The sequence below is a fragment of the Tenrec ecaudatus genome, chromosome 17 (genome assembly GCF_050624435.1).
Source record: "Tenrec ecaudatus isolate mTenEca1 chromosome 17, mTenEca1.hap1, whole genome shotgun sequence".
NCBI classification, from domain to species: Eukaryota; Metazoa; Chordata; class Mammalia; order Afrosoricida; family Tenrecidae; genus Tenrec; species Tenrec ecaudatus.
Window position 1 is genome coordinate 28,076,824 of NC_134546.1, and position 27,613 is coordinate 28,104,436.

At 50.2% G+C, this 27,613-nt stretch overlaps 1 protein-coding gene across 2 annotated transcripts in view; it reads right to left on the reverse strand.

Moving 5' to 3' along the window:
- The window catches only part of FEZ2 (fasciculation and elongation protein zeta 2), a 63,896-nt gene that overhangs the window by 3,156 nt on the left and 33,127 nt on the right, over window positions 1-27,613 (reverse strand). The window contains exons 6-8 of one of the 2 annotated variants that reach the window (XM_075535938.1): window positions 9,871-9,951; window positions 7,598-7,673; window positions 2,169-2,234 (exon numbers count right to left, since the gene is read on the reverse strand). In XM_075535938.1, the coding sequence (XP_075392053.1) occupies window positions 2,169-2,234; window positions 7,598-7,673; window positions 9,871-9,951 (223 nt within the window). The remainder of the gene's footprint in view (window positions 1-2,168; window positions 2,235-7,597; window positions 7,674-9,870; window positions 9,952-27,613) is intronic. The other variant, XM_075535939.1, reaches the window with a different exon arrangement.

The following is a 27,613-nucleotide window of genomic DNA, read 5'->3' on the forward strand; positions in this document are numbered from 1 at the left end:
ACACGCCCCCAGCACCAGGCAAAGTGTCATTACTTGTCCCCACGGAAGAGGAGGAGCATGCACTTCAATGGCTGTGGATTCCCAGGATGGGTGGGAAAGAGCATTTTCAATGCCCCTCCACAGCCCCATCTGTAATTATTTCTTACAAGCCAACTGTCATCAAGCCAGCTCCAACTCACAAAGACCTCGTGAGTGTCAGGGCAGACAGGGGCGTTCATTGACTTTACAAAAAGTAGATCCCCAGGCCTTTCTTCCAAGAGGCCTCCAGGGGGATTTGCATCTCCAGCCTTTCAGCCAGTAGTAGCTGTGCTTCAGTCCTACGCCCTCAGACGGCATCCTTTCCACCCAGTCCTTGCGATGCAAAGCCGGGGCACAGCACGCAGCCAGACAGCGCTCAGAAGCAGGCACAGCCAGAGAGCTGGGCTGGCTGGAAGGACCAGGGCCTGAGCATGTGGGGCTGCTTCCCCGCCGCAGGCAGAGCAGGTCGATGGGGCGGGTTGGAATGAAGAATCGAAGCCCTATCCCCCAGGCCCCTCTGCTTTCAGAGTCATGATAGGCTTCCCGCAGTCAGATAGAAATCATTAGCGAAACGCCTCAGAAGCTCCACCTGTCTCTGGCCCTCGTGACAGTGCCCTCGGGACCCAGTGTAATTGAAACTGAAGACATGTGCTTTATGTTCATATTTCAGTCCCGTCTCATCACTAGAAGAACCAACCTCAGAACAATCCAGCTTTCATACCAGTGCTAGCACAACACAAAAGCAAACGTCAGGTGTAAAACAACCCAGAATGCCATGGGGGAGGGATGCAGCTTACAAAATGGGTGGTCAAGTCAGTCTCTCCTAGCCGTGTGAACCCACTGGTGGCTAGCACCAATCTCTTACAGGTCCTGTGCTCTGAAGTTACCCCAGTCAGCCCAGGGCGTGCTACTGAGCTTCCCTGCCGGTGGAGCGGTGGGGCGTCCAACAGCTAATACGCCCCAACCTTTCTTGTGCTTCGCTGACAACTTTGACGGCAAGGACTGAGCACCCCGAGTCGCGGGGGGCCACCAGACCTGGAAGGTTCTCAGCATTGGATTAAATACTGTGAGAGGCCATTTGTAATGTTCTGCAAAGATGATGCCTAAAGGAAACGAGACAAAAATCCCCTATTCATCCCCCCTGCCCGCCTCCCTCGCCCCATGGGGAATTAATTACTTTCTCTCTAATTGAGTTCTTCAATCCCCTGGCCTCCGACGTCTGCCCTCAGCTCAGCAAAGGAATTGGCCCCATCCGTTCCTCAGATGGTCTCCGACTCTGATCACCGCTTCCATCCTGTGCAGCCCGGCTCCCAGTGGCCCCGGCTCCCAGTGGCCCCGGCTCCCAGTGGCCCCGGCTCCCAGTGGCCCCGGCTCCCAGTGGCCCCGGCTCCCAGTGGCCCCGGCTCCCAGTGGCCCCGGCTCCCAGTGGCCCCGGCTCCCAGTGGCCCCGGCTCCCAGTGGCCCCGGCTCCCAGTGGCCCCGGCTCCCAGTGGCCCCGGCTCCCAGTGGCCCCGGCTCCCAGTGGCCCCGGCTCCCAGTGGCCCCGGCTCCCAGTGGCCCCGGCTCCCAGTGGCCCCGGCTCCCAGTGGCCCCGGCTCCCAGTGGCCCCGGCTCCCAGTGGCCCCGGCTCCCAGTGGCCCCGGCTCCCAGTGGCCCCGGCTCCCAGTGGCCCCGGCTCCCAGTGGCCCCGGCTCCCAGTGGCCCCGGCTCCCAGTGGCCCCGGCTCCCAGTGGCCCCGGCTCCCAGTGGCCCCGGCTCCCAGTGGCCCCGGCTCCCAGTGGCCCCGGCTCTCCTGTCTCCCTTCTTGTCCCACACACAGTACAGGGAATACTGCCACGGCCGGGGCGGTCCACACACAGCCACAGCCACCCTCCCCAACCCTACTAATGGCCGTCCTCCATCTTCTGCAATGTTTCAAATGTGGTCCTAGAAATTATTTCCATCCCAGGGCCTCAAAAGGAGCTTGAATTTTATAAAACCATCACTTGTCCTACGGTGGACAGACGAGGTCCCCAAGATCTCCTGTCACTGACACGTGCGCGGAGAAGTGGCTGTTTGGTCTCAGCTACATGTAATCTGCTACTAACCTGGTGGGGTGACCGACCAATCAGGACTTGTCCCCCAGGCACGCGCAGCATGCCGGGACTCACCTTTCAGTATATAATCCGTCAACAAGCTGGGGACTTTTCCACTGTCCTCCTTCATGGCGTGAAGAACTGGAAATCAGAGGATGTAGGTTACAAAGCGTATTTCAGTCTAACCTCTATTCTGCGGTACTCCAGTTCATGCATGCACTGGCGGACTCTACGGAGGACACTTAGTACAAGAACGAAGGCCTGAGAACCGGGGGTTGAGCTGTGGCAAGTTCACGTACACCTGGACTTTTTCTTTATTTTTTCCCAAACGCTGTGGAGCCAACCATCGGGGCGTGAGCCGCTCCTCCCGGCCTGGCGGTGGCTCACGAACCAGGGGTCCCTGGCAGCTCTCATGTCCTCATTCAGAACCGATCCCTGGCACAGCACGGCGGCCCCGCCCCGAGGCCACTGGGGGTGCCGCAGAGAAAAACCCCAAGAACCACTGGAAGGAATGCGTCACCTCTGGACTCTGGACTGAGGCGGCCTGCCGTTTCAAAAGGGACGGAAAGCAGAAATGAAGCCCTGGCTGCAGCGAGGCCAGGCCTGTGACCTCCCACGTGGGTGGGGTCCCTTTGGCTCCTGCGGCGAGAATGCGCTCTTCCGTGGGTGCCGTCTACCAGCCACAGATAGAGCCTGTGGTGGTCGGCGACAGGGTATCACGAAGGGCCCAGTCAATCGTTAGCGATTCCTAGTGAGGCTTCCGAGAGTCAAAGTGAGGCACTTGGTTTTCCACGGGCCGAGGGAGTGAGCGCCCTGGACTCTGTCTTGTTCAAGGACCAGCTTTAAGGTGGCTGAAAAGGCCCCGAGGAGAGGACGGGACGGGAACATGGAGGTCCTGCCCTGACTTCAAAGTCCACAGCACCTGCTCCGCGGGCAGTTTGAGACCCTCTTCAAAGAGCATCGCTCTCAGCCTGGTCAGGAAACTAAAAAGTCTTAAAGATCAAAATTAAAATAACTTTAAAAAACAGAATCCCATGAGGCAGCACCCACCTGCCAGGCCAGTTGCTCCTTTCATGCTGCCGAAGCACTGGCTTAAAAACAGCAAGGCTCGCGGTTCAAGCTCACCCAGCGGTTCTAAGGCAGAAAGGGCCTGGCCATGTGCTCCCAGCGAGATGGCAGCCTAAAAGACCGGATGGAGGGCTTCCCCATGGGCAATACCATGTGTCAGAGAGTCCCGTGAGGGCGCGTGGCTGTGACACTGCTCTGGGGGGGCCTGGGTGAGTTAGGCTCATCCTGAAAGGAATGTCTGACAAATGTCATCTTCTCTGTAAAAACACACTGGAAACACTCCAATCGTTCGCACTGCCGTCGAGTCCATGTGGGCTCACAGGACAGGGCAGTGCAGACCGGCCCTGCCTGTTTCCAAGGCTGTAACTCTTGATGGTATAAAAGGCTCAGTCCTCCTCCCGAGGAGCAGACAGTGGTTTTGAACTGCCGCTCTTGCAGCTGGCAGCCCAACACCTAACCACTACGCCACCAGGGCTCCACTCATGGTTCCAGTGGTTACAAAATAAAATACAGACCAGGGGGCCAATCACTTCTTTTAAAGTGCTACAAAGCAAAGATGTCGCTCTGAGGGACTAAGCTCCCCTGACCCTGACCCAGCCATGGTCTTTTCAATCGCCTCAAGCGCCTAGGAAAGCTGGGCAACAGACAGGGAAAACAGAAAGAGGGAGGATGCATGTGCGTCAAGGTCTTGGTGAACAACATTAACGATGCTATGGGCTGCCAAGTGATGAAGCTAATCTGTCTAGGAGGAAGGACAGCCAGGATGCTCTTTAAAAGGGACGGCCAGACTTGATCTCACACAGGTTGGACAGATCACCAGAGAGATTTGTCCCTGGAGAAGGAAGGCTCTCATGCTTGATGCAGCAGAGGGACAGAGAAAGGAGGTGGGTCCTCCATGAGATAGCGAGGGACACAGTGGCTGCACCAACAACTGGCAGGAAGTTTCGGGAGCAGACAGCGTTTAGATCTGCTTACAGAGGGGGCTGCTATGAGTCAGAGCTGCTTCAACACATCCGTCAGCCTAGGAGGCCCCAAAGCACACTGCACTTCTTCCTCCAGGGTACTGTGGAAGAACAGCCGACAGCGGCATAGACAGACAGCCGACCTGCCACGTCAGCGCTTCTCTTTACACCCTGGCCGTGACCCTCCTGAGTCATGTGGCTTTGAGCAAGTGACTGAACCGCCTTGTATACCAAGAGCCTAATCTGAGGAATGGCAATAAAAATTAGACTTGCCTCAACGCCTTGCCGTTAAGAGTAAGTTACTAATTTACATGAGCATCGGTAGTACTGCCTTGGTTCCGAGAATATCCTAGGTTAAAGATTAGCTATAATTATTGACATCATTAGTACCTGAAATCTCACAGCCATCTTGTTGATTCAGACCCAGAGTGACCCTAGATAGGTTTGAGACGGTAAATCGTCACAGGAGCAGACAGCCTCCTCTTTCTCCATTGGGGAGGCTGGAGGGTTTGAACTGATAACCTTACAGTTAGTCACTCAATGACTAACAATAGCACGTGGAGGCTCCCTCCAGCAGCAGTCCCGAGGATGGTGCCATCTCCATGCTGCTGACTTCGCTAATGTTCTCGGATTTCCCTCCCTACTTGTTCTCTCTGGGTTCTACCACCTAGTGGCCACCCAAACACACACAATTCCTGATTGAAGAGTGGATTGAGAACATTAACAAATTGTAATGTCGATAAGAAATGTTCAGGGAAGTTGTTTTTCGCCAAGACATATTACCAAGATGTCAGTCTATTAATAAATGCCCAAAGGGGCACACCCCTCTGTTGTCAGCCTCCACCCAAAGCATTCCATGGGTCAGCTCCCGGAATGGCGTGCCCGGAGGCGCCCACTCCAGGAAGCCTCCGCCTGCAGGCACTCAGCTCCACTTCTGTGGGTCAGCAAGTCCAACTTCCCCAATTAAGTGCCCAGAGACACCCCACTCCACAACCCAGCCTCCTGCAGGAAAGCGCTCTACGCCACTTGCTCCATGGGCCAAGAAGCCTGCCATGCCATTCCATGCTCTGGCTCCCGGGTCTGCTGCTGCTGCCCTGAGGCTGTAGCTGTCATCTGGACCCAGGAGGGTCGCTGAGCAGACACCTCTGGTTCAGGGCAGGTACTCCTGCTCTCAGAGGGTCCGTTTGATATGCAACCGGATAGCACTCAGGAGCCTGTTCATAATTGCTCACGGGTGAATTCTATCATATCTTCCCCCCCATCTGCTTACCAGAAGCAGCCGGGGAAAGGTCTTTTGGTGGGAGGTAGAGGCTTGGCTGGATAACTCACGGCCCCGCACCCGTCAACACAGCGGGGGCTCCGTGGGGCCTCTCCTTATGCTCACGTCCCTGGGTGGCAGTGGCAGAAGTTGGACTCCCCCAGAGTTTTCAGGACGTAACCCGTTTTCACTTTCCAGCCACGTACTGCCTTCCCTCTATTGTCTCAAAAGTTTAAGCTGTGAGCCCGGTGAAAGAGGTGGTTCATTTGCATACTATCCATCTGAGGGGACTTCTGAAAGTTTGTGAAAAATTCCCTTCTCTTTCAAGCCTATTTCCCCATGAACTTTCTGAAGGCCTCTTGTACACCCATTCACCCAAAGACAATCAGAGATTCCAAACTGTGTCCATCCGAAGACGGCACTCAGAATCAGCCTGTGTTTCCTGGGGCCGTGAAGCAGGACGCCTTGCTCGACCACGGCTCGTCTCCTCACCTGAGGCTGCGGCCTCAGCGTCCATCCCTGGCCTTGCAGCGAGATTGCAGGCCCTTGCTGGAGGACTCGGTACTTCTGCTTCCAATCATGTAGTAGATTTCTCCCTAATTCCATATAAAAGCCCAGCAGGCTCCCTCTTCATTAGCAGTTCTCACAAATATTTGAAATGATAAAATGAACTCTCCCCCAAATCCAGGGCCATCAAGTCGGCGTGGACTCACGGCAACCCCCTGTGGGATTCCGATACTGTCCGTAGGAGTGGAAAACCCAGTCTTTCTCCGGTGGAGCAGCTGGTGGTTTCAAACTGCCAACTCTGGCACCACCAGGGTTCCTAAATTGAAATTATAAAGAACCTATTCAATCAGCGCTTTGGGTTGAACTCTTTCCCCTCAAAATAAGTGTCAGACTTGTGGAAGTAATCCTAATTAGAAACAGGGCTTTCGCTCCATTAATGATTCAACTTTCCATTATGCTTTCAATGGTCTCCGCTGACACCACCATGCAAATGCATGGGGGGGGGGGTGCCTTATTCACTGTCCAGCTCTCGCCTCGGTGACCGCGCAGTGTGAGCAGAGCAATTGTGTTTGTCCTCATTTTTCACTGTGCTCGATAGGGGACTGCCAACGGTGTCCCAGTAATGGAGACAGAGCTCAGGGCTCATTTGTGACATTCGCATATGAAATGGTTACCATAATGCACACTTAAACCTAACAAATTATTTAAAGTTGCCAGCTCGGGGACAACTATATCTTTAAAATGTATCATCATCTGCTTTGCTCAGTGAAGTATGATCCATGCCCTGAACGGGCCTGGCACAGAGTATCCCAGTAAGTATTTACTGAATGAATGCTTATCAAACATTACTCTCAACTTAGGTTCTACTTAGAACTGCTACCTCGGGTTCTACAATCATAAACAATGAGAGTGTTTTAGTTTGACAGTTTGTTATTGCTTCTGTGACAGAGATACATCATAGCTTAGGAGGCTTATTAGTCTGAATCCAGGGCGCTAGCTCCAGGGGAAGGCATACCCACGTGCTCCCCATGTTCCCTTCTGCTCTGGGGAAAATCCTAGTCGCTCCAGTTTCTGTGCCTTCGTTTCTCAGTGAGGTGCTTGTGGTGTGGCCTCTCTCTGCCCCAATTAATCCTTGCTTACCTCTGTACCTAATCTGCTCTTTCCATATTTCAAAACTGACTCGCTTAAAATGCATCCTGCACTAACACGCCCCGTGAGCATCAGGAAATGCCCTATTCCTCACCAAGATTTCATCCACAAGTATAGCCACTAGGACTGAAAACTTGGAACATTCCAGGGGAACACAATCCGACCCATTTCAGCCATTCTTCCCGAGCCCGTTCCTATTCATCTACTAACCATCATCTGCATATAATATCCACAAACTGCCTTAGCATTAAGCGGATAAATCTGTGCATTAGTACAAATGACAGAGAACCACGTTAGCATACCCCCGCTCGCCCCCAAATTTTAGTCCATATGCCGTACATATTCCAATCAGGGAACCAGAGGAGAATACAGTCATTGCCACATGAATGCAGTGCTCAGTGGCCCAGCCACTCACGGTTCCATACTACACAGAGACACATCACGTAGTGTCCCACCCTGAGAAAACAAGACAAACAATAACCCCGACGCAGTCAGGCCACTGAGACTGGGTGATTCGGGATCCGCGCGTGAGGAAGGCGCCCGTTGGGGTCTGTGCTCACTTTTTGTTAGAATCTGAAGATCCTCAACGGACGGCGGCCCGCTCTTCTTCTCATAAGGGATGACTGTGGTCAGGTACTGCCAAGGGAAGAACAAATGCAGTGTCACTGACATCTGAATGGCTCTAGCTGTGAAAACTTTGAGACAGTTATTAGAAGGTCAATACTAGAACCTGAAAGAGGAGCTACTGTGGGCATGAGACTAGGGGGAGGGGGGAGAAGAATACAGGTAGGAATTCCCTGAGAGCTATGTTCCTCCCTTTGAATCACTTCTACCTGTGTAAACAAGCCCACGTAAACAACCTAATCCCCCCCTACTCTTTCATGTTTCATTGTTGAGAATTTCACAAGGCTAGGTCTGAGAATGACTTGCTCAATTTGTTCATTTTTTAAATGAAGCCGTAGTCTAGCAGGCTACCTGCCTCTTTTCAGCACATTAAAAAAACGCTATTAAACCTAAAAACATCCTTGTAACAGCTCTGCCAGCACGATCATTCCCAACAGCTGAGCTCTCCTGCAGTCCCTTATCACGCTGCTTGAGCAAACTGCTCCCATGAATAACCTGCCGCTCTCAAACACCCAGCAGCTTCCCCCAAGAGCTGACGCACCTAGTCTTTCATACGTTTTAGAGGAGCATGATGATGGCTACTGTTTTAGATTCCCATGGGGGTCGTTATAAACGCTTGCAGGTCTTAAAGGAAAGGAGGGACGGGCCAGGAAGGAATGGCCTGCAGGGGCCTGGTCGTGACGAGCTGCGTGTCAAATGGAGGCCAACAATACTTCCTCGGAGTTCTAGCTCTCTGGCAACTGCAGCTCATAAGCCTCTACGCCAAACATTCGTGTCCAGATTCGCCTATTCCTACCACCGAAAAAAGATGCGCACTGGGTGGAGCCAGTTGCAGGGGCGCATCTGGAGATCTGCGGGTTTTTAGCTGCCATCCGGACAGTCTTTACTCAGCCCTTAGCACGCCCTGCCGAGCAGCTCTACCCTACTCCTCGGTGAGGGGACAAACCCCACAATCAAGACGGTGGCTTAAGGACAACTGGAGGGCAGATCCTGAAAAGCAGTCCAACCGTTCTCTTCTGGGAATCTTTCCAGTGCAGACTTCAAAGAAGCCCTCATTACGTAACAGATGGGCTTCTTGACCAAGAACAGCAAAGTGATCGGGGCCGGTGTGCCAGGCACCTGAGAAGCATCAGGAAGCCTTGGTCTGGCCCGTGTGCTCTCAGCCCCTGCTTGCGGGCCTCCCTACCCGACTCCCCGGTGCAGGACCCGCTGGCAGGGGTTTTGCCATCGTGTGGGGGTGAGAGCCCGGGAGAGCAAAGGGAAGCTCGGGCTGCTGTTCGTGGGACCCATCTGGGCTGGGAATGTCCGCCCGCTTCACCCCTGTCTTTCCTACTGATCCTCTCTCCCTCTACAGTAAGAGCTCGACTGAGTCCGGACTCCAGACTCAGTGCCGAAAAGAACATTCGAGCACCGCCTCGATTTCCGCTGAAGCCCCAGCTCACTCCGTCTTCCGTTGGACCCGAAACTGCAAGCGGTGAAAGCTAATGCTCAGCCCGCTTTCTAAGGGAAATGTGTGGCCATGCTTCACGAGGGTCCGGAAACGTTCAGGCCAGGAGGCCACTAAAAAGCGAAGTGAAATATTCTCTATACATTCCCAACTGCCTCTCAACAATGGCTTTAAGTTGGCTACCTGTCGTGTAATTTAAAACACGTGCATTTCATTTAGTAAGAGGAAGCGAGACATTTCTGTCCGCCACTTCGACATTTTCTAGATGTGCATCCATGCTCAACATGTGGTCCTAGCGCTATCCGAACTTCCGTCTGAAAGATAACATCTGGCTTTCCTCCCCCGCAACCTGCGGTCGTGTTCCTCAGGCCTTTAGAATTAGAGTAGGATAACTTCATTTAGTGACTGTCGCAGTCAGTGACTGTCGTAGGATAACCTCATTTAGTGACTGTCGCAGTCAGATTTTCTGCACATGTGATTTATTAGGTCAGCGTGTTGATGGCTGTGGGGCAGCGTGAGAAATGGAACGCTGCAACGTGTATTAAGAAGGCCTTTCCTCTGTGGTCCATAGGGGGGGTGAAAAGGCTCCCCCCTCCCCGCAATGGGACATTCCATTCATTATCAAGACCATCAAACATCGTGAGCTCTCATTTCTGTGCAGTGATGGTCTTAGTACATTAGCAAAACGGGCAGCTCTCGGGCTCCTTGCTGGCCCAGAGAGTCAACAAGCAGAGAATGAGGGAAATAAGGATAACCGGGCACCTGTTTGTCTCCACCTGCATTCCCAAAGGTGTGGCGGAGGCCATTCTGAATGACATTTGAGATGCCTTCCATGCTGAAGCGCTACAGACAGCAACATACGGCCGGAGGAGAAGGACAGAGAAAGAAGTTCAGAGACTATTAGTCAGAACACACCACAAGGAGTCATGTGCCCGAGAGGCAAGCAGTTAGGAAATGCGGCTACTCGTTCAGAGAAAGCAGACAAAACCAGGCTGTGAGTGTTGTTTGCTGAAGCCAACAGTATGAGCTTTCACGTCTTTCTGTGAGTCCAACCCAGCAGCCGTGGCTTTTATGCTAGCGTACTCAGAATACATCTGCCCTCCCCCTCTCCCGCCCCCCGCCCCCCCGCACCTGGCTGGTAAATACATGCCAGTGTCAGCACTCTTAGGTCGTACAGGCGTTGGTTTTGATGAAATTGACCCCAGGATTTATTTGTAAGGTAACCTCTTGGGGCTGTGTGCCTACATTTGATCAAAAGTCTGAAAATGAGACATTAACAGAGTGTATATGTTTCTGTCGAAATTGGCATATTGTTGCCAGCTGTTGGGGGGAAATTTACATTGCATTTGGTGAATGTTTCTGTGTATGTTTCTGTCGAAATTGGCATATTGTTGCCAGCTGTTGGGGGGAAATTTACATTGCATTTGGTGAATGCATGATCACACGCCCATCGGCTCTCCAGCCCACACGGCTTCCTGGGGGCAGGGGCAGCCAGGGAGCGTCCACAGACCCGACCAACCGCGCTCCAGAAACAATCCTAGTCTCTTCCTCCCACCAGCCTTCCACACTTCTCAAGAGCCCAGCACACCGAAGCAGAAAAATGTTTTCCTGAACTAGGCCTCTTGATCTGTAACTTTCAGACGCAGGGGGGAGTGTGTGGGGGGGTGGGGGGGAGTGTGTGGGGGTGTGGGTGTGGGTGTGGGGGGGTGTGGGTGTGTGTGGGGGGTGTGGGTGTGGGTGTGGGGGTGTGGGGTGTGTGTGGGGTGGGTGTGTGTGGGGTGTGGGGTGTGTGTGGGGGGTGTGTGTGTGGAGTGTGGGGTGTGTGTGTGGAGTGTGGGGTGTGTGTGTGGAGTGTGTGTGGGTGTGGGGTGTGTGTGGGTGTGTGTGTGGGGTGTGGGGTGTGGGTGTGGGATGTGTGTGTGGGGTGTGGGTGTGGGGTGTGTGGGGTGTGGGTGTGGGGGTGTGTGGGGTGTGGGTGTGGGGTGTGGGTGTGGGGTGTGGGGGTGGGTGTGGGGTGTGTGGGGGGGTGTGGGTGTGGGGGGTGTGTGTGGGGGGGTGTGGGTGTGTGGGGTGTGTGTGTGGGGGGGGTGTGGGTGTGTGTGGGGTGTGTGTGAGGGGTGTGGGTGTGTGTGTGGGGTGTGTGTGTGAGGGGTGTGTGTGGGGTGTGTGTGTGGTGTGTGTGGGGGGTGTGGTGTGTGTGGGTGTGGTGTGTGTGTGGGGTGTGTGTGGGGTGTGTGTGGGGTGTGTGTGGTGTGTGTGTGGTGTGTGTGTGGTGTGTGTGGTGTGTGTGGTGTGTGTGGTGTGTGTGGTGTGTGTGTGGTATGTGGTGTGTGTGTGTGGCACCTCGCTGGCTGCAGTGCACAGGGGAGATGACTAATTAGGGGAAGGTGCCCTGGGAGGGAAGTTCCTGCCTGACTCACCCACTGGCTCCTTCCCCTGGAATTTTACTGGGAGAAGTTCAACCCGCAACGCATTTCAGGAGTGGACGCAGAATATCTCACCAGGCCCCCTGGGCCAATGAAAGACACCACGGCCGGAGTCCCTGCCCTTAAAAAGCCCTTGAGTCCGGGCTTCTCGGCGTGAGGCCTCTGAAGGAGTCAGCCTCAAAATTCTTTGTAATACTCAGTCAGCCTTATTTGTCTTTTTCACTTTAATGTTCTCACACTACTTAACCCTTTGTACCACCAAGGCTCCTTTGGTAAATTGTGAAAGAGTTTTCACACCACCAGAACGCTCGGCTCCAAGGAAATCAAGGACGATGTACTCAGGAGAAGCCAAGGCGGTGCCGGTGAAGGTGAAGGTGAAGGTGAAGGTGAAGGTACATGCAGAAGCCCATCGTTGCTGGCTGCCCGGGGTGGGTGCGTCAGCCGCTGGGGCAGCACTGAAGCTACCGGCCTCTCCTCCTTCCTCCAGCCCCTGGGAAGCACCGGGTCTGTCAGGACCTGCCTGCGCTCACTAGTTCATACAGGTGGCCCAGACAACAGCTGGGATTTGTGGCTAATTACCTCGGCCTGTTTTCACGGTTCTCTCAGATACCAGCCAGCCCTCCTTCCAGAGACGTTCCCCAGACATTACCACTCCGGAAGCCCCAACTTCTGCCTCCCAAGTCAGCAGAAAACGAACCCGTGGTCATCGAGTGGATTCAGATGCCCGTGGCCCCACATAGTGCATGGAACTGCGCCCTGGTGTTCTTGGATGTAATCTTTAAGAAAGCAGACTGCCAGGCCTTTCTTCTGTGATGCCATGGGCGGTGGGGAAGCGGGGTTCCAACTGTCAACCTTCAGAGCAGCAGTGGGGCGCAAACCATTGGCACCACCCAGGAACCTTGGCCTCAAGTCTGTTACACCCCTTTAATGACCTTGGGTCCATTCCGCCTCAGAGTGACCCTACAGCACAGTGCAGAATCGTCCTTGTGCATTTCTTTAGGAGGGTAGAAAGCGCCTTTCTCCCAATGAGTGGCTAGGGGGTCCGACTGCAGGTCTTGCGCTTAACAGCCCAGCTTGTAAGGCCCGTGCCCCCCTGGGCTCCTCACAGGTCTACCCAGATCCCCTTAAAATTCATCCCATCCCAAAGCACACGTGTTCTCCTCCCCAGCTTCTCCTTCATTGTGTACCTCTCACTTCGTCATTCTTTCAAATGCGTTCAGCTGACAACCTTCTAGGTTGAGGAAATCAAACTGCACACACCAACCCAGGGCCCCCATCCTTATGACCTCGCATGCCACTGGGGCGTCGGGTGGGGTGGAGGGTGCAGAACACTACAACAGCTCCATGAAGTATGGAACTGCAGACGATGGGGGGCCCTGGCAATCACACCAGGGGGAGAACTAAAGACAGGGAGGGTACTTTATTCAGGAGGTCAAGAAATGCTCTCTGAGAAGGGGACACCTGAGCTGAGACGTGAATCATGCACCCCTCCCAGATGCCACCCCCCACCAATGAACAATGGAGCACAGAGCCCAGCCAAACTGGGGACAGAAAGCAGGGGACAGAAAGCAGTAGCTGCTGAGTGCTTCCCCAGTCCCCTTCCTCAATAAAAACTGTTTCAGCACGGCAGCAACTCTGCTGCATAGTGGATGTGTTGGAATGGCCAGTTGAGCACCCAGCACAGATTCTACAGGCAAACTGCTCAGAGATACTGGGATTGGAGCTACTACTGTGGACCCGGAAAACCAAACACACTCGATTCCCACTCCTAGTGGGGCAGCGTAGCACTGCCCCTGTGGTTTCTGAAGTTGTTCCTCGTTAAGGGAGTGGGAAACCCTGTCTTTCACCCTCAGAGGAGCTGATGATTTCGAACTGTGGACCTTGGGGTTAGCAGCCCAACTCGTAACCACGACACCATCACTGTGGACATGGCTGCCATAGATCTCCCTTTGAAGAAGGGGTGCATGTCTCATCTATGCTTACCCAAATCAGAACTCAAGGGCCTAGTGCCTTCCTCCCACCACCTACTCCTCATTTATGAGCCATCTCATTAGCCAACAGTTCACATTTACAACTCCACTGTCCAACTGCGCTGCACATTCGTGGCATACCTCAGGCAGCAGTAAATGCCAAGGAAGATGTGATAGAAGTCCACTGGAGCGGGCCATGATTCTCAGTGCTCCAGCAGTTATGCAGTACGCAGTCACCTCCACTTTGTGACATGGTGTCCTCCCTCTCCCCGAATGCGGATTTTGGGGGCAACCACCTTGTCCTAAGAGGAGTGAGTGGACATTCCCTACTGTCACCTGCTGGCTTGTGTTCTTTCTGTGCTGACCACAATGGCCTCCTAATCAGCTCTTTTCTCTAGCTGCCTCCCCCTACCAATTTCTCCCAGAAACCAGGAAGGGAGCCTCCCAAAGGAATCGCTACAGACTGTATAGACTCGTGGATAAGCCGAGTTCTTCAGCACATTTTTAATGCCGTTTTTGTGGTAAAATTAGGTGCCTCGGCTGATATTCGGGTCGGCTTATACTCGAGTGGACTCAGTAAGTAACTGCCTACTTAAGACCCCTTTTTTTGTTTCCTACACCTTAGTACAAGGCCTCTCCTCTGCTGTACAAACCCGCTCCCCCCCAATTATCCAGCTTCCACAGCCCCTTCCTAAACTACTTCCAGGCCTCTTTTCTAGCTGTAGGCGTCAGGAATAGCTGGCTCAGTTCCCCTGATTCCACTAAGTGTGCCTTCCAGGTGTCTGCACATACCACTCCCCAGCCGCAGGCCCAGTCCTGCCTTCACCTTGCCCTACGGATTCCGCTCTGCCTTCTCAGACCTCGAAACCGAGCAGCAGCAGCAGTCCCAGGCACACATCTCTAACATCGAGCCGGCCAGGCACAGAAAACCTCAAAACCAGGCTGCAGCCTTAAAGTGGTTGTCACACCGCCTCAACCTTGGCGCCGTGCCACTTCCAGCTAGGTATAGCTCTCTGTGGGTTGTCCGGTTGTGGAATGGTTCGCAGCAATCTGGCTTCTGCCCACTAGGATGCCTGGCTCTACTAACCTTAGTTGTGACAAAGAAACTCTCCCCAGATACTGTCAAATGCCACCCCCCGGGGCTGGGGGGACAGAATGGAGCTAGAGGGTCATCACACTGAAGTAAACTGGACTGCTTCTCAGGCGGGCCGGCTGCCCATGAGCAGCGTGCCGCTGGAGACACGGATCCGACTGCATCTTCACCACCTTGGCCTGGCACATCATCCGTGTTCATTATTTATGCAATTGCAGTAAAAACTAAAGATGTGAGCTCAAAAGACAAACAGCAGAGGGGAAAAAGAGAGAAATTTTCGTCAACTTAGTTCCCAAATCCTGTTTGGATAGAAATAAGGGCCACTAGCTCTTCTGAACATCCACGAGGCGCCAAACAGCTCTCGGTCGATGGGAGACATTTGGTTCACTGTCATGGACTGAACTTGCAAAGTTCTACACAGCAACTGCCACCCATCCTGATGACGCTGGCAGGAAACTGCCCGTTGATCCAGATGTGGGCACAAAACTAGGACTCACATTTGGAACCGAAAGAGCTTACGCAGCCCATTGAGATGGGAAAATGTTCGTCTAGGGCTTGGATAGGAAAATGCTGCTCTTGAATTCAGAAACCCCGGTTCTCTCCCAGCGTTGCCACTCACAATGTGATGCAGAGAAACCATGGAGAAGTCATGTCACCTGACAGGCCTGTACCTGTGACATAGGTGCATCCCGCTGTGTTCAGTGGTGGGTTAGGCACTGGGCTGCTCACTCCAGGGTTACGATGCCTCAGCTGCTCCACTGGGAAAACCCCCCTTCTGGTCACTATGAGCCAGGAGTAACTGGATAGCAGTGGGTTTGGGATGAGTTTTTACTGGTCTTCGCAGTTGGAAATTCTATCAATCTACGACTAGGCCCTCACTCAACCGAGAAGGCACATTATTTTTTGAGAAGCCAAACCTAAATCCCACAAGCACCACACACCTAGAAAGGGTTCCTGAGGCCACACAATAGAAGAATGACAGACACGGGGAGCTGCCTCATCTAATTGCTTCATTGTCTTATAAGAATGCTCTAAGCAGTGGGAGCTCATTTGGAGGAGAATGTGTGGTTGCGCCATCCCCAGCGACCTGTGCCGTGCCTTGAACACAGAAGCATCTGCCAGCCCGAACCTGGGCCGCTCCCAGGACCAGGACCCGAGCCGAGCCGAGCCGTCAGAGCCTGGCATCTTTTCACTCTATCTTAGTCTGTTCTTGCAAGACAGGAAAAACCAACCCCAAAAAGCAAAAATAATGTGAAGGGGAGCAGATGCAACATGACAGACTACAGTGTTATTTGCCAAGGGGTTCTAGAAAAGTCCACTGGCAAGTCAAACTTAGGAAATTCCACACGAGATTCCTAAAAAAAAAAATCCTCTTTTTGGTGTGGTCGGAAAAACAATGGAGCGACATAAGAAACATACAGAGCCCAGCATAGCCAAAGAGTAGCAAGCAGACAGCGATCACTGGGTGAGAGAGAGCGCGGGGAACCGAAGACCAAGGCAATGAGGCAGGGAAGAGAAGGAACCGCCGTGGGCTCTGGGGACCATGCCGGCCGGCCGGCCAGCCGCTTCACAACTGCCTTGGAAAGCAGAAACAACAACAACAACAGCAACAACAACAGCAGCATGCTCTGTTTTAAAAAGACGCAACCAAAGAGACTGGCAACCAAAGAGACTGATCAAATTTCCCTTTTTCAGAAAACCCTCTCCTTTAGAAATGCCACATATACAACCAGGAGAGCCGCTGCGAGGCTGCGACGTTACTGGGGAAGGGTCTCTATGCTGACGTCTCATAAGGGAGCACGAGGGGGAGGGGAGAAGTAATTCTTGGTTGACATTTTCAAGGTGAAAACTCCAGAAACACTGGCCAAACTCTCGTGTTTCGGGCATCAACAAAATGAAGGACATTCATTAGCTAACTACTGCTGACCTTTTCAGTAACAACTGCGACTTTGGGCCGCCCGAAGGCCCACTCGCTTCCGGGGGATCTTTTCAACGACCAGGACCGTATTTACAGAGGTGATTCAAATGTGCCTGATCCAAGTGAAGGACTGGTAACAATCATTTTGTCATCGACCCTCATCTGCATGTAAGAGCTGGACAAGGAGCGAGGAAAATCAAGCAACTGGAGGGGCCGGAGGCCGCCGGGAGACAGACAGGTCTGTCTTGGGAGAAGGGAGCCCGACTGCTCCTTAGAAGCAAAGGTGGCAAGACTTCGTCTCACCTCGTTTGACGTGCTGCCTGCCAGGAGGGACCAGTCCCTGGAGAAGGCCATCGTGTTTGGTCAAGTGGAGGGTCGAAGTAAAGCAGGAAGGCCCTCACGGAGCTGGATGGACACACAGTGGCCGCAGAAATGGCAGGCAGACCGGGAGGAAGCGGGGAAGTGGGCTCTGGAGAACGGTCGAGCCCACTGTTTCAGCAGGGAAGTCTAAGACGTGGCACAACTGTGAAGATGGCACAGGAGCAGGCATGGATGGACAAGGGTGGCTGTGAGTCAGAGCCGACTCCGGGACATCTACCCACAACATGCTGCCCCCTCTGCTTCTTAGGAAGTGAGTGACCAGTTCTATAAAAATGGCCTTCCCAGAATGGAATTTTTGATAGGAACCCGTCTAGCTGCCGGAAAGTGATTAAGCAGAGCAGTATGCAGGTTACTGACAAAATGCCCGAGCCAGTGTGGCCAGGACCGGGAGCGAGGCGCAGCCGTGCAGGCTGTGCAGAGCCCCGCAGACATGGAAAACACGCACCATCACCCGGACCACCTTCCCCAGAGGGAGGAGGTCTCTAAGTCTCCAAATCCCATTCTCTGGAAGTTTTTCACAGACCATTCCAGGAGCAACAAAGTTGTTTATAGATACAAAAGATGAAAACTGTGTAACATCTGGAAGAGGACAAGGAAACGAGCCAAGGTCCCAGAGACAATACACCACGTGGCCCAACAATTTCCTCAGGCGGGGAAAGGTCAGGGCCTGGGGCGCTTTGCAAACAGCCCGTCTGGGCTGCTGTCTGGGAGCGCAGGCCTCATGCAGCTTTTCTCCCGCCTTTCTAGTGTCCTCATCCTGCAGAGGGACCGCATTAGCACGGGTGCGTTTGAATCAAGGGTGAAAGCACCGTGATGGCCAGCAGGACAGTCAGTCCCGACTTGGATGAGGCACGGCCAGAATGCTCTTTCAAAGCCAGGATGAGGAAGGGGACTGTCTCACATACGTGAGACGTGGGGAGAAGGCCATCGTGCTGGGTACAATGAGGATCAGGGAGAAAGAGGGGAGACACTCCCATGAGACCGATCAGGTGCTGCAGCAATGAGCTCGAATACACAATTGTGAGGATGGCACAGGACCAGGCGGTGCTTCCAACTGGGGTACACATGGTCGCTGAGTCCAACCTCACCCCAACGACAGAGTCATTGTTAGATGCAATGAGCTAATCCAGTGGACACACTTGGTAAAGTGTCTGGTACAACATGCATATTCACATTGAATTGACAACATTTCTTTCAGAAACACAACTAGCTCCCCAAGGAACCACACCTTTCTGTCATTCTTGTATTTCAAAACTAAAAATCAGAACGGAAGCATAATGAATCCAGGGTTAGACTTTCTCCCAAGCCTAACAGGCTCGAGACAGCACGAAAAAGGCCCGCTACCTGTGTCTCCTCACAGGAATTGGGGGAAAAGTTTAAACAGAAAACAAGCAATACCCTTTATGACAATCCATGTCTCTTCTGACTAATACAAAGAAAAGCACTAGAAAACACTAGGAAGACTGAAAAGCAGAAAAAATCAGATCTAGTGTGGTAATTTGTTAGATCTTCCCGAGTCGCAAACACATCTGCACAGCGTATGCTCAATATACTGCGGATTCCACCGTCTCACAGAAAGCAAGACGGGAGGGGAGGCAAAACCAGCCAAACAAACAAAGCCCACCGCCATCAAGTTGATTCCGACTCAAAGGAACCGACACGGGGCTTCTGAGACGGAGACTCTTACAGGAGCAGAGCCCCATCTTTTCCCTCGGAGCAGCTAGTGGGTTTGAACCACCAACTGAGTTTAGAAGCCCAGTACCTAGCCCACAACACTGCCAGGGTCCCATTAAAAAGTGGGCAAGAAGGCCCCACACTTCAGACTATTCCTGCCACCAAGCCTTCCTCACCCTCACCCAGTACCAACTGGCAGGGATTTCCACGCAACACGATTTCTTTTGAATAGCTCGATGTCAAAACTCAGTATCAGAGAAAAGAGTTAGGAAAACAACTTTAAACTGTTTTACATCCATTTCTGATTCATACTCTAATTTACACTTTTACCCTATGAGTATTTAGACTCAAGAACTCAAAGAAAGTGAAATTAAAGTGGTTATTGGTCTTTGTAAATCAGATTTTCAGTGTTGTAAAATGATTTTCAAATATTAATTCACAGAACAGTAATTTTAGTAAATGAAACAGCTTTTCAAAATACAACATTAAAAATGTAAACTGAAAGCAATCGAATAAAAAGTATAAAGAAAATTTTCAAACAAAAATTAAGACAACAAATACTATTTATGATATAAAAATTAATTTGGTAAGTTTTGCCACCTCTTCAAATCAAAACATCATAAATTCTATTATAAAACAGTTACATTGTAAAGCAGGCCCACAGAAATGTGAAAACATGTATTAAAGCAACACCAGTAATAGAGTTGTCCCTGTGTCCACAGGGAATCGGTTCCAGGACTCCACTCTCCAGATCCAAATTTATGATGCTCAAAAAAGTGACTCACTGCCATCAAGTCGATTCCAACACTCAGCAACCTTGTAAGACGGAGTAGAACTGGCCCCTCAGGTTTCTGTGACTAAGTCTTTACAGGAACAAATAATTTCATTTTTCTCACCACACCAAGTCCCTTAAATAACTAACATGGTGATGTTGTTCAATATAACCTATGCACACCCTCCTAGATATGCCGGATCAGCTCCAGTCTTACAATACCCGATGTAAATGCTCTGGAAATAACACTTTACCCTCCTCTTAGCCTTGGCGGGACTGTTCCCAACCCTAGCAGGCTGGTTGACTCTGTGGATGTAGAATCTTAGAGAGAGCCAAGTGCGCTTGAAAATGTCCTGAATACTAACTCTTGCTTTAAAAACACTCTCCGACACAAGGATTTGTAAAAACAAAAAAGAGAATTTTTTTTCTAAAAAAATTAAATTAAATAAAAACACCCTCGGAGCCAAAATGTGACACATGAAGATTTTCAATGCTAGGGGTGTTAAGTGGAATCACAACAAATGATTTTTGTTGTTGTTTCTGAAGATCCTTCTAAAGTTTTAGGTACCTTAGTATTGTTCTTGCGCACCACGGAGTCAATTCTGACTCCTAGTGAGTCCACAGCACAGAGCAGAACTGCCCCACTGGGCTTCAAGGCTGTAATCTACCTCAGCAGATCGCCAGGTCTTTTCTCCCAGGGAATCCCTGGGTGTGTTTGAACCACCGACCTTCTAGTTAGCAGGCCAGTGAGTATCTAACCATTGTGCTTCTTCACTTAATATTAACATGGAAACTAAGTGAGGCAGGATCAACCATGTTCAAAGCCACTATAACCTGAATTAAATCATTGATCTTGGCAATTTTACAAATTCCTTCCTGATACTTCTGAATGTTCTAAACAAGGTATCTTACAATGAAATCCCCCGACATGTTACAGCCTTTCTGTGGATTTGTGGTATATGGGTGAGTCAAAAAATACTGCTGCAGGGGACTCCAGGAAGATGGCAGCCAGATAGGTAGCTCAAGCCCGGAGCGCCCAGGTGATGGGTGAGTGGAGAGAGTTGGGGGCCGAGTAGGTTTGATTCCCAAGACCACTCAGAGCATCTCTCAGACCCAGAGGTGGACTCCCACCTGATCGCCAGGGCTCCATGAGGGCACCCATGGTCTCTGGTGCAGGGTGCCTGCTCTGCCGGGACTGGTGCCACAGGGCAGCCAGGTGCACAGCGGAGGCTGCGCCTGCCTGGGCGCTCTGCGCAAAACCGCCAGTCAGTAACCCCACCCTGCCCCAGGGTGTCCGGGGTCCGTGTGTGTGCTCCAGCTGGCATAACCCCCACCCCCTGCAGATTCGGGACCCACCCAGGCACCCCTTGCGGTCCAGCGAGCCAGACACTCCCCCTTCTCCTGGGAGGCGCTGCCCGGCGCCACAGCCAGGCGGAAGGCAGAGGCTGCGGTCCAGCCTTAGTGCTCCGGGAGAACCGCCAATCAGACCTGCCACACTCTCAGAGGTCTCAGCCCAGAGGTGCTGGCCCCGTCACTGCACTCCTTGCAGATTCGCCAGCCAGCCCCGTCCCTGGGCCTCCCCACCCCCACCCCCGTGTGCCCCTATACACGCGCACACCTGTGCATGCGTGGGGACACGCAGGCAGAGATTCCCAAGGTTGGCAGAACTTTCTGCAGCTGCGGCATAGGAACCCAAGCCATTGGGGCTTGCTCATTGCATTCGCCCTTCTCCCTGCTCACTCTGTCCCACCCTTGGGCTCCAAGCGGTGCATCTGCACACCAGTTGTGGGCCCCCCTCCCTCCTGCCTACCTGAGGGAAATGCCCCTAGCCAGAAACAGATCACCCATTCCCAATCCATCCCCTAAATACGCTCCCATGCACTGGGGCCAATACTTTCTATTAGACCACAGCGTGCACAGCTGCAAACAGCCCCGAAGGGGACCTAAAGGTGACTGCAGCACAAACCATGGGCCAAGGCAGAGGGAATCCCCAGCAGGACAAAGGTGAGAAACAAGCCCCAAGACAGTTGGCTAAAGGCCACCAGCTGAAACACCAACACCAAGCTCCAAAAGAGAGAGCCCAGGAAAATGGCACCAATTTCCAACAAATCTACCCCAAAACAGCAAGCTGCTTCCACAGTTTCAACAAGAAAGGGGAAACAAAATCCAATGCCAGAGGACCTAACAACAGTCATAGAAAAGGCAGAGGTTGACCTCCCACAGAAAGAGATCTTCAGGATGCTGCTTGGGACCATACAGGACATTAGGGAAGCATTACAGAAAAATAATACAATGAAAGAGTTAAAAAAGGCCCTGCACCAATGGGAAATACAGGAGTTAAAGGGCGAGATAACAAAAACTAATAGCAAACTCGTGAACCTTGCCCCGAGAATGAAGGAGGCAGAGAACTGCACCAGTGACCTAGAGGATTTGCAAGCAGAAATTAATAAACGTGAGAAAAAGTCTAACAAGTCCATCAGAGAAGCTGAAGAAAACCTCAGAGCTATGTCTGATCCTATGAGAAGGAACAACATCAGAATTATCAGCCTGCCGGAGGAATGCACATCAAGGAAACCAGCATCCAAAATAGGGATGGAATGCTTGGAGGAAAACTTCCCTAACTTAATGAATGAAAACCAAGCAACTATCCAGGAGCTGAAGGAACGCCAGCTAGACTAAATCCCCAGAAGTCACCAAGACATATAGTTGTTAAACTATCCAACTTTGAGGAAAAGGAGAAAATTATGAGAGCTCCTAGGGAAAAACGGGCAGCCACATATAAAGGCAAGCAGATAAGAATATGCTCAGACCTGTCAGCAGACACTATGAAGAAGAGGAGACAGTGGAGCAGCATATTCCAAAAATTGCAGGAAAATAACACAAACCCAAGAATACTCTATCCGGCCAAATTATCTATCAAAATTGATGGAGAAGTGAGACTCTTCCTGGAGAAGGAAAACCTCAAAGAATATGCTAAAAGGAACCCAGCACTGCAAAAGATCCTCACTGACCCAGGATGGACAGAAGAACAACACCCATCAAGCACATACAAGAGACCACCACACAGAACAACTCCACCCAGAGACCATCAAAGGGAAAACAGTCCCCAAGATAGAACTGGCTCAACGATGGAAAGAAGGCAAGAATGAACCACAAACACACATGCACAACCCACAGAAAAGGGAGGTAGGAAAACACCCAACACAAGAGAGATAAAATGACATCACAGGGTCCACAGATAGATGTAATAATCCTGAATATAAATGGTTAGAACTCCGGCCCTGAGACACAGAGGCTAATACACTTGCTTGGAAAACACAAACCCTCGATCTGCTGCCTACAGGAGACACATCTCAACATTACAGATAAAAACAGGCTGAGAATCAAAGGCTGGAGACAATCATATCAGGCAAACTCTTAATTTTAAAAAGTGGGGGTTGCAATCCTAATCTCAGATAAAATTGACCTCAAAGTGCAAACCATAAAAAGAGATAAAGATGGACACTATATAAAGCTCAAAGGAGCATGACATAAAGAACCAGTAAGCATTCTAAACATTTACTTGCCAAGCAAGCGTCCAGCAGAATATGTCAAGCAAACAATGCAAAGGATGAAAAAAGAAATCACAGCCTCAACAATTATAGTAGGTGACTTCAATACACTGCTCGTTGAGAAAGATAGATCACTCGGAAAGAAACTCAACAAGGAGACTAAAGATCTAAACACTACAAGAAGACAACTTGACCTCATTGATATCTACAGAGCTCTCCACCCAGACAAAAAAAGAATTCTCATTCTATTCAAGTCCATGTGGTACATTTACAAAAATAGACCACATGCTATGGCATAAATCGAATCTACATAAATTCAAGCACATTGATATCATACAGACCTCTCTCTCTGACCACTGTGCCATAAGATTGGGAATAAACAAAAGGAAGATAAAGAAATCAAGGGCAAACCATTGGAGAATGAGTAACTCTATTGCAAAAGGAGAGTGTACTGGCTCAGATCAGAAATGAAATTAGAAAATTTCTAGAAACCAACGAGAATGAAAACGCAACATACCAAAACTTATGGGACGCAGCAAAGGCAGTCATCAGAGGAAGTCTCATAGCAATACATGCACACATAAAGGAGGAGAGGCTTATGATTGATACACTGGAACAAAATTTACAGCAACTAGAGGGGAGTCAGCAAGAAAATCCAACTAACAGAAAAAGAAAAGAAATAATAAAAATTAGATCTGAGATTCAGGAGAGAGAAAATAAGAAAACTATGGGGGGGGGGAATCAATGCTGCTAAAAGTTGGTTCTTCAAATGGATAAATAAAATTGACAAAACTCTCGCGTATTTGACCAAAGGAAGGAACACATCTCAATAGCAAGGATGAGGGAATGAAAGGGGGAATATTACAACGGACCACAGTGAAATCAAAAGGATGATTACACACAACTATGAAGGACTCTACTCCAATGAACTCAAAAACTTGGAAGACATGGATGAATTCTTGGAAAAACAGTCCCTCCCTAGATTATCCCCAACAGCCATCAAGAACCTCAACAGACCTATATCAATAGAAGAAATAGACAAGGCTATCAAAGAATTACCAAGCAAGAAGACACCAAGACCAGACGGATTCTCTGGTGAATTCTATCAAGCATTCAGGGAAGAACTGACACCAATCCTACACAAATTCTTCCAGACCATAAAAAAGATAATAAACTCCCAAATTCCTTCTATGAAGCTAGTACAACCCTGATACCTAACCCGGGCAAGGATCCCACAAGAATTGAGAACTACAGACCAATTTCTCTACTGAATATCGATGCAAAAATCCTTAAAATACTAGCCAAGAGAATACAAAAATATATAAAACAAATAATTCACCATGACCAAGTGGAATTCATACCAGGGATGCAGGGATGGTTCAACATACGAAAGACCATTAGTATTATTTGTCACATTGAAACGAAATATAAGAACCACATGATAATATCAATAGATGCAGAAAAAGCATTCGACAACATCCAACACCAATTCATGTTTCAGACACTCAAGATAGGAATGAAAGGAAAATTCCTCAATATAATACAAGCTATATATGAAAAACCAACAGCCAATAGTAGTCAATGGAGAAAAGACGAGATAATTCTTCTGAAAAAGAGGACTAGACAAGGATGTCCCTTGTCCCCACTTCTATGTAACATTGTACTGGAGGTCCTAGCTAACAATATAAGGCAAAAAAAGGACATCAAAGGTATTCATCTGGGGAAGGAAGAGGTGAAACTATTGTTATTCGCAGATCATAATAATATATGGAAAACCCTAAAAGTTCCACAAGAGGAGTACTGGAAGCAATAGAGGAATATGGCAGAGTAGCGGGTTACAAGATCAACAAACAGACGTCTATTGCACTACTGTACACATCGGACAAGAACACAAAAGAGGAGATCAAAAAGGGGGTACCCTTCACAATAGCCAAACACAAACTGAAATATCTAGGGATATACCTGACTCAAAAAACAAAAGATCTGTATGAGGAAAACTACAAAACACTATTAAAAGAAACCAAGGGTGACCTCAACAAATGAAAGGAGATCCCATGCTCATAGACTGGCAGAGTCAATATTGTAAAGATGTCAATTCTACCCAAGGCACTGTATAAGTTCAATGCTATCCCGATCCAAATTCCAGCAACTTTCTTCAAAGAGTTGGGAAAACAGATTACCAACTTCATATGGAGAGGGAAGAAACCAAGAATTAGCAGAGAACTCCTCAAGAAGAAGGACCAAGACGGAGGGCTTGCTTTACCCGACTTTAGCACCTACTACACAGCCACAGTGGTCAAAACAGTGTGGTACTGGTATAACAGATATTCAGACCCATGGAAAAGGACTGAAAACCCAGAAATAAAATCATCAGCATACAGACAACTGATCTTTGATAAGGGGCCCAAAAATATCAAATGGGAAGCGGATGCCCTCTTCAATTCATGGTGCTGGAAAAAAATGGATACGTAGCTGCAGAAAAACGAAGCAAGCCCTTTACCTCACTCCATGCACAAAAATAAAGTCAAGGTGGATCACAGACCTTGAGGTAAAACCCCAAACTATTAGGGCCATCAACGAGGGAATTGGGATAAACCTGAGAGCCTTGGCACAGGGAATACATAGGCTATCAGAAATCAGGAAGGACACCAACACAGAGGAGGCACAAATTGACCAATGGGACATACTAAAAATAAAACACTTATGTACATCGAAAGAATTCACCAAGAGAGTAATAAGAGAGACTACAGAATGGGAAAACATCTTTAGCAATAACACATCAGACAAAGGCCTTATTACTAAAATCTACAATACACTGCTAAACTATAAGAAAAAAACCAATTGTCCACTCAGGATGTAGGCAAAGGACCTGAGCAGGAGTTTCTCAAGGGCAGAAATCCAAATGGCTAATAAATATATAAGAAAATGTTCCAGATCTCTAGCTATAAGAGAAATGCAAATTAAAACAACTATGAGATACCACCTAACACCCTCAAAGATAGCCCAATTCAAGAAATCAGAAAGCAACAAGTGTTGGTGGGGATGCGGCGAGATAGGAACTCTTGTCCACTGCTGGTGGACCTGTAGGTATGTACAACCATTATGGAAATCGATTTGGCGATATCTAAAACAGTTGGAAAATTGAGCTACCTTATAATCCAGCAATCCCCCTGCTGGGCATATACCCAGAAGAGACAAAAAACAAACCACGGCCAGACATCTGTGCCCCAATGTTCATCGCAGCACAGTTCACAATTGCAAGGAGTTGGAAACAGCCCAAATTCCCATAAACAGACGAATGGATTAAAAAACGCTGGTACATGCATACAATGGAGTACTATGCATCCCTAAAAAGCAGTGATGAACGCATGAAGCACATCACCGCATGGGAAGAACTGGAGGAAATTATGCTAAGTGAAGTAAGCCAAGCACAAAAGGACAAGTACTACATGAGTCTGCTGAGGTAAGGTCAAAAAAAATATTCAAAGGGGCAGTGGGAAGACGATGTTGTATACATACATCCCTGGGTTGAGGCCCAGGTAATATGGCAGGGGCCAGACTAAACTCAAGGATACATATGGTAGCCCATTAAGAGGGCGGATGGAAAAGGTATGGGTAGTCGGGGGACAGGACACTCACCCACACAAGGGGAGGATGTTGATTGTGTTTCCACAGGGAAAGAGAGACAAGACTTCAACCCGGAACTCCAAGACAAGAACGCAACACACTGACATGAAGCAGGGAACCTACAGAGAGGCCTGAGGGGTCAGCCCCATTACCAACTGAGTGTGTAACACCACCCTCCCCCACAAGAATTCACTTCAGAGGACAGCATTGACGCTACAGCTCAAGAAGAGGGGAAATGGGACTGGTCTGGTCAGAGCACACGGGAGCCAATGAGGGGGCATAGGGGAAAAAGAAAAGTGACCCACATCCTGTCTCACCAAGCCCTGAGGACAATGTTCCTGCTCACAAAAGCAATGCACAGAGATGACCACAGGGCCGGCCCCACCATGGGACACAGCAATCCTCATTGATGCATAGCACCATTGGGGACAACACTAGAGACACACAGCGGGAATTGTACCCACCATGAGCTCACTACATCAGAGTCAGCCTCTAGGGGCATGCAGCAGAGCAGTGGGGGAAGCAAAGCAATGAAGTGCCCAGGGATAGAGGCGGTGCCAGGGCATGGCACCCCATCAGACTTGACTGGAAAGCACCCGTGAAGGAAAAGAAACAGACCCTGAACTATTCATACGTTTATGTGTGTGTGCATGTGTGTGTGTTGTTGTTGTTGTAGCTATTGTTTTACTTTCTGTTGGTGCTTCGTGGTACTCAATCTTATGATAGTATATAGCATGTCTACCTGGAAGGAATAGGTGGATTAAACAAGCCAGAAGCGAGAACAGGATGACAGTTCCGGGGAGAAATGGGGGTAGGGGAGGCGAGGGATAGGAAGAGGGTGTTAACAAGCCCAGGGGCAAAGGAATAACAAGTGATCCAAAATCTGTCTCAAGGAGGGCGTGGGAGGTCTGGCAGGGCTGGATCAAGGGCAATGTAACTGAGAGGTATTCCCCTAAAACCCAAATGAAGGCAGAACATGATAGTGGGACAAGAGGAAAGTACAAAGAAACAGGAAAGAACTAGGAGGCAAAAGGTAGTCATAGAGATTTAAATACAGGCATATAAAGATGTAAATATATTTATATACGACAAG